The sequence below is a fragment of the Salvia splendens genome, chromosome 3, assembly GCF_004379255.2.
Source record: "Salvia splendens isolate huo1 chromosome 3, SspV2, whole genome shotgun sequence".
Classification (NCBI taxonomy): domain Eukaryota; kingdom Viridiplantae; phylum Streptophyta; class Magnoliopsida; order Lamiales; family Lamiaceae; genus Salvia; species Salvia splendens.
In genome coordinates this window covers 25,643,565-25,649,959 of record NC_056034.1, presented here as the reverse complement: position 1 = coordinate 25,649,959, position 6,395 = coordinate 25,643,565, and the positions used below count along the sequence as shown (strand labels likewise).

Here is a 6,395-nt window from a genome sequence, read left to right as displayed (position 1 = left end):
TTTGACACCTCAACAAGTTCAAGAAGATCAACAGAAATTATCTCAAGCAAGGAGAGCTCGTGAGGTTGAGAGAAAAAAAAGCGAGGGCATTGAAAAAGAGTCGAGTGAAAAGAGTCGAGAGAAAAGTAAGAATGAGGGAAAAGAAAAAAAGAATTTCTATGTGAGAGCAAAAGAAATAAAGAGTGCAAGCAGAAAACAGTTTCATAAACGGCAAAAAAGGGGCAAAATGGCGGCGGTGGAAGTTATGCCTGAGGCCCGGAAGCTCCCGCGGCCTGGTCGCGGCGGGGTAATCGGCCACGGACTCTCCGAAGAAGAAGCCCGCGTCAAAGCAATCGCTGAAATAGTATCCACAATGGTTGATCTCTCGCGCAAGGGCCAGGACGTCGACCTAAACGCTGTCAAATCGGCGGCGTGCCGGAAATACGGGCTCTCCAAGGCGCCGAAGCTCGTCGAGATGATAGCAGCGCTGCCGGAATCCGAGAAGGAAGCTTTGCTGCCCAAACTCCGGGCTAAGCCAGTGCGTACGGCGTCTGGTATTGCGGTGGTTGCCGTGATGTCGAAGCCTCACCGCTGCCCGCATATTGCAACGACAGGGAATATATGCGTGTATTGCCCCGGTGGCCCCGATTCCGATTTCGAGTACAGCACGCAGAGTTATACGGGATATGAGCCTACTAGCATGAGAGCTATTAGGGCTAGATACAACCCTTATGTCCAGGCAAGAAGCAGAATCGACCAGCTTAAGAGATTGGGTCACAGTGTTGACAAGGTTGAGTTCATCTTGATGGGTGGCACTTTTATGTCATTACCCGCAGAGTACCGTGATTATTTTACTAGGAATCTACATGATGCTTTATCGGGCCACACTTCTGCCAATGTTGAAGAAGCAGTATCTTACTCTGAGCACAGTGCAATAAAGTGTATTGGGATGACAATCGAGACGCGACCAGACTACTGCTTGGGACCACACTTGAGGCAGATGCTTTCATATGGTTGTACAAGACTGGAAATTGGAGTTCAGAGCACATATGAGGATGTTGCTCGTGACACCAATAGGGGTCACACTGTAGCAGCTGTGGCTGATTGCTTTTCCTTAGCAAAGGATGCTGGATTCAAGGTAGTAGCTCATATGATGCCTGATCTGCCACATGTTGGTGTTGAGAGAGACATGGAAAGTTTTAAAGAGTTCTTTGAGAGCCCTCGCTTTAGAGCTGACGGGTTAAAAATTTATCCCACCCTAGTCATTCGTGGAACAGGACTTTATGAGCTTTGGAAGACTGGCAGGTATAGAAATTATCCTCCTGAACAGCTTGTTGACATCATAGCTCGAATTCTAGCTATGGTTCCTCCATGGACTCGGGTTTATCGAGTTCAACGAGATATCCCTATGCCTCTAGTTACTTCTGGTGTTGAGAAGGGTAATCTTCGGGAACTAGCTTTGGCAAGGATGGATGATTTGGGCTTGAAATGCAGAGATGTTAGAACACGTGAAGCGGGTATCCAGGACATTCACCACAAGATAAAACCAGAGGAAGTCCAGCTTGTTCGCCGTGATTATACAGCAAATGAGGGATGGGAGACCTTTCTTTCATATGAAGACACTCGCCAGGATATTCTTGTTGGGTTACTTCGTTTGCGGAAATGTGGAAAGAATGTGACTTGCCCAGAGCTTACAGGGAAGTGTTCAATTGTTCGTGAATTGCATGTTTATGGGACTGCAGTTCCTGTTCATGGGCGGGATGCTGATAAACTGCAACATCAAGGTTATGGTACGCTATTAATGGAGGAGGCCGAACGGATTGCTACAAGCGAACACAGATCGCTTAAGTTAGCTGTGATTTCAGGTGTAGGAACAAGGCATTATTATAGAAAGTTGGGGTACGAGCTTGAAGGTCCGTACATGGTGAAATACCTCAAATGAAAAAACTGTTGCGCAACGCCACCAACACCAAAGAATGAGTAGTCTTGACTGGTAATCTCGCCTGTATAACATCTGTTTTGATCTGTGCTATCATAATTTTTACATTTGGACGCGCTAAAAAAAAAAAAAAAAAAAAAAAAAAAAAAAAAAAAAAAAAAAAAAAAAAAAAAAGAAATAAAGAGTGCAATAGTTAAAGAAAAGAGTGTTTTCATCTTAGTGTACAAAGAGTCTTTGTTTACCACTAACGAATTAACCACTTCTTTGTCAAGTACTTTTGTGTCTCTTTTACAAGAATTCGAGGATGTCTTTCCCGAGGATGAACCAAGTGGATTACCTCCATTAAGAGGTATTGAACATCAAATTGACTTTGTTCCCGGTGCAGTTCTACCAAACCGACCAGCCTATAGGGCCAATCCCGAAGAGACTAAGGAAATTCAAAGGCAAGTGCAAGAGTTGTTGGAGCCTTGGCCTAGCGGTAAAGGGTGCTGGATACCGCGTCCATCCTGGAGGTCTCGAGTTCGAACCCTGGGTGGCGTAATTTGTCTTTCCTCCTTGTTATAGGAGTTGATTTGTAATTTCCTCCTTCATATATATGATATAAATATATGAAGTTAATTTTTTTTTTTTTAAAAAAAAAAAAAAAAAGGAAAAATCCGTGAGAGCATGAGTCCATGTGCTGTGCCGGTAATTGTTGTTTCTAAGAAAGATGGGTCATGGAGGATGTGCACCGACTGTCGAGCAATCAACAAAATCACTGTAAAGTATCGCTATCCTATTCCTAGGCTAGATGATATGCTTGATGAATTGCATGGATCTATTGTGTTTAGTAAGATCGATTTGAAAAGTGGTTATCATCAAATTCGCATTAGAAAAGGAGATGAATGGAAAACAGCCTTTAAAACAAAATTTGGTCTATATGAGTGGTTAGTCATGCCTTTTGGTTTAACTAATGCACCAAGCACTTTCATGAGATTGATGCACCATGTTTTGAGAAAATTCATTGGAAAATTTGTGGTTGTTTATTTTGATGATATTCTTGTCTATAGCAAAAATGTGGATGAACATCTTAACCATGTGCATTCTATTTTGGACACCTTAAGAAAAGAATCATTGTATGCTAATCTCAAGAAGTGTTCATTTTGCATGGATAAAGTTGTTTTTCTTGGTTTTGTTATAAGTGCTAATTGGATTGAAATGGAAAAGGAGAAGGTGAAAGCTATTTTAGAATGGCCAATTCCTCAAAATGTAGCACAAGTTAGAAGTTTTCATGGTCTTGCAAGTTTTTATAGGAGGTTTGTCAAGGATTTTAGTACAATTGTTGCACCTTTGAATGAAATTGTGAAAAGGGATGTTTGTTTTTATTGGGGAGAAAAACAAGAGCATGCTTTTAATCTCCTTAAAGAAAAACTTACAACTGCACCAATTCTTTCTTTGCCTAACTTTGATAACATGTTTGAGCTTGAATGTGATGCATCTGGAGTAGGCATCGGAGCTGTTTTGTTGCAGGATGGAAAGCCAATCGCTTACTTTAGCGAAAAGTTGGAAGGAGCTCAATTGAACTATCCAACGTATGACAAGGAGTTATATGCGTTGGTTAGAGCTTTGGAAACATGGCAGCATTACTTGTGGCCTAGAGAGTTTGTAATTACGGATCATGAATCTCTCAAGTACTTGAAAGGTCAAGGTAAGCTTAGCAAGAGACAATATAAGTGGGTGGAATTCATTGAATCATTTCCCTATGTAATCAAATACAAAAAGGGAAAAGAAAACATTGTGGCTGATGCATTGTCTCAGAGGTACATTTTGATCACTAATTTGAGTTCTAAGTTGCTTGGTTTTGAGTTGATTAAGGAAATGTATGATAATGACCCGGACTTTTCTTCTATCTATTTAGCTTGTGAGCATGCTGCATTTGACAAGTTCTATAGGCATGATGGCTATTTGTTTAGAGAAAATAAACTGTGCATTCCTAAAGGTTCTATGCGTGAATTGCTTGTGCGTGAAGCACATGGTGGTGGTTTAATGGGGCATTTTGGAGTCCATAAGACAATGGATGTTTTGCATGAACATTTCTTTTGGCCTAAAATGCGTGTGGATGTTGAAAGAATTTGTAAAAGATGCATAACTTGCATGCAAGCCAAGTCTAAATCACACCCACATGGTTTGTACAAACCGTTACCAATTCCTAGTGCACCTTGGGAGGATATTTCAATGGACCTTGTTGTTGGTTTGCCAAGAACAAAAAGAGGTAGAGATTCAGTTTTTGTGGTTGTTGATAGGTTTTCAAAAATGGCACATTTTATTCCATGTCACAAAACTGATGATGCATCTCATATCGCTGATTTGTTCTTTAAAGAAATTGTCCGTTTGCATGGTGTTCCTAGATCAATTGTGAGTGATCGAGATGCTAAATTTGTGAGTCATTTTTGGCGAGTGTTGTGGAATAAGTTAGGAACTAAACTCTTGTTTTCTACTACTTGTCATCCACAAACTGATGGACAAACTGAAGTAGTTAATAGGACTTTGTCTCAATTACTACGAACTTTAGTTAAAAAGAACTTGAAAAGTTGGGAGGAATGCTTACCTATTGTTGAATTTGCTTATAATCGAAGTGTTCATTCTGCTACTAACTTTTCTCCATTTGAAGTTGTGTATGGTTTTAATCCATTGAGCCCACTAGATTTGATTCCAATACCTATTGAAGATCGTGCAAGTCTTGATGGAAAAGCTAAGGCCGAAATGGTGAAAAGATTGCATGAAAGGGTAAGACTCAACATTGAAAAGAGGACAGAACATTATGCAAAGCAAGCCAACAAGGGTCGGAAACAAGTCATCTTTGAGCCGGGAGATTGGGTTTGGTTGCATATGAGAAAGGAGAGATTTCCTTCGAAAAGAAAGTCCAAGTTGCAGCCAAGAGGAGATGGACCATTCCAAGTGATTGGAAAAGTAAATGAAAATGCTTACAAACTTGACTTACCTGGTGAGTTTAATGTAAGTGCTACTTTCAATGTTTCTGATTTATCTCCTTATGTTGGTGAATTAGATTCGAGGACGAATCCTCTTGAAGAAGAAGGGAATGATGGAGCTACACCCAAGCTGATCTACAAGGACAAGAAGATGGATCCATTGTTCATTCAAAGTGGACCAATTACAAGAGCTAGAGCTAAGAAGATAAAGGAGTCCATGATGCTTTTAGTTGATGAAATAAAAGCCCAATTCCAAGACCAATCTACATTGGGCCAAATGGTGAATATTATTCAAGTTAGTGGGCAGCCCAATGCATGAAGTTTTGAGTCACTATATATCACATTTTGGAGGCCCAAATTAAAGATACATGATGCATTTTCGTCCAAGTTGGAGCAACCAAAATGAAGAGTCATTTTAAGTTACTTTTTGAGTTAAATAAGTGACTTTAGATGTCCTAAAGTCACACCAATAGTTTAGGAGTTACTTTTCACTTATTATGAGTCATTCTAAAGGTCTTAAGTTGTACTAATGATATGAGACTTTCAAGAGTCCATTCTAGCCTATAAATAGGCTTGTAAGCATGTCATTTGAGGACACCATTGATCAAATACGAAAATAGACTTTGTCTTGTGAGTTGAATTCTCTTTGTAGAGTTTTTCACTTGTTTGGAACTTATCAAGATACTTTGAGCAAGTTCTTGTGGCGTTCAACCATGCCGAGGTTCTTGGCTGATCATATAGCCAACGGGTCGAGGTTTTCCAAGCTCTGGAAGTGGATCAAACCAGATTATCAATCAAGGGAGTCCGCTGCCAAACCTTATACGTGGGGTTCTTGGATCAATATATCCAACGGGTCCTTCGTCCTATCCCAATCCATATCACGTGGGGCCGTTGAGGTGTTCATGCGGAGAGATTCAGGGCTCTCAATTCCCATTTTTGCGAGGAGGTCTGCTGCTTTGTTCCCCTCCCGGTGTATGAAAGTTGTTCGGGTAATCTGTTGACTCTTTTGAATGGCGATGCGTGCCAAGATTCGGCTCGTGTGTGCTGGCCCCCAGCTTGAGCCATTGAGAAGCTTAACCGCTTGGGCGGCATCCGATTCAACCTAGATAGGTCGTCCAAAATCCAGGGCTAAAGTCAGCCCGTGATGTATGGCCATAAGCTCCGCTTCACTGGCCGAGTGGGCCACGAGAGAAGTGGCGAAGGCTGCGAGCATGTTACCCTCGTGATCACGGATAATTCCTCCCCCTCCCGCCTTGTCCATGTCTTCTAAGTATGCACCATCGGTATTGAGCTTGATCCAAGGGCTATCCGGCGGGTTCCATTTGATCGGCATCGCAAGAGGCCTACTCCTCCTCGACCCCACCTGGCTCCGGACATTGATTTTAAGGTTTACACCCTTCCAATGCTTCGATTTGATGCTCCCGTTAGTCATGCTATTCCGTATAAAACATTTGAACTTGCCAAACCACATTAAAGGCCTTGAACTGAACCAATTGATGGCGACTCCT

At 41.6% G+C, this 6,395-nt stretch overlaps 1 protein-coding gene across 1 annotated transcript; it reads left to right on the top strand.

Annotated features, from left to right (window-relative positions):
* The first annotated feature begins 204 nt into the window (after nucleotides 1–204).
* LOC121797290 (elongator complex protein 3) lies at nucleotides 205–2,031 on the top strand. Its single transcript, XM_042196047.1, has one exon. The coding sequence runs from the start codon at nucleotides 227–229 to the stop codon at nucleotides 1,919–1,921; it is 1,695 nt and encodes a 564-aa protein (XP_042051981.1). The 5' UTR covers nucleotides 205–226; the 3' UTR covers nucleotides 1,922–2,031.
* The last annotated feature ends 4,364 nt before the right edge of the window (nucleotides 2,032–6,395 follow it).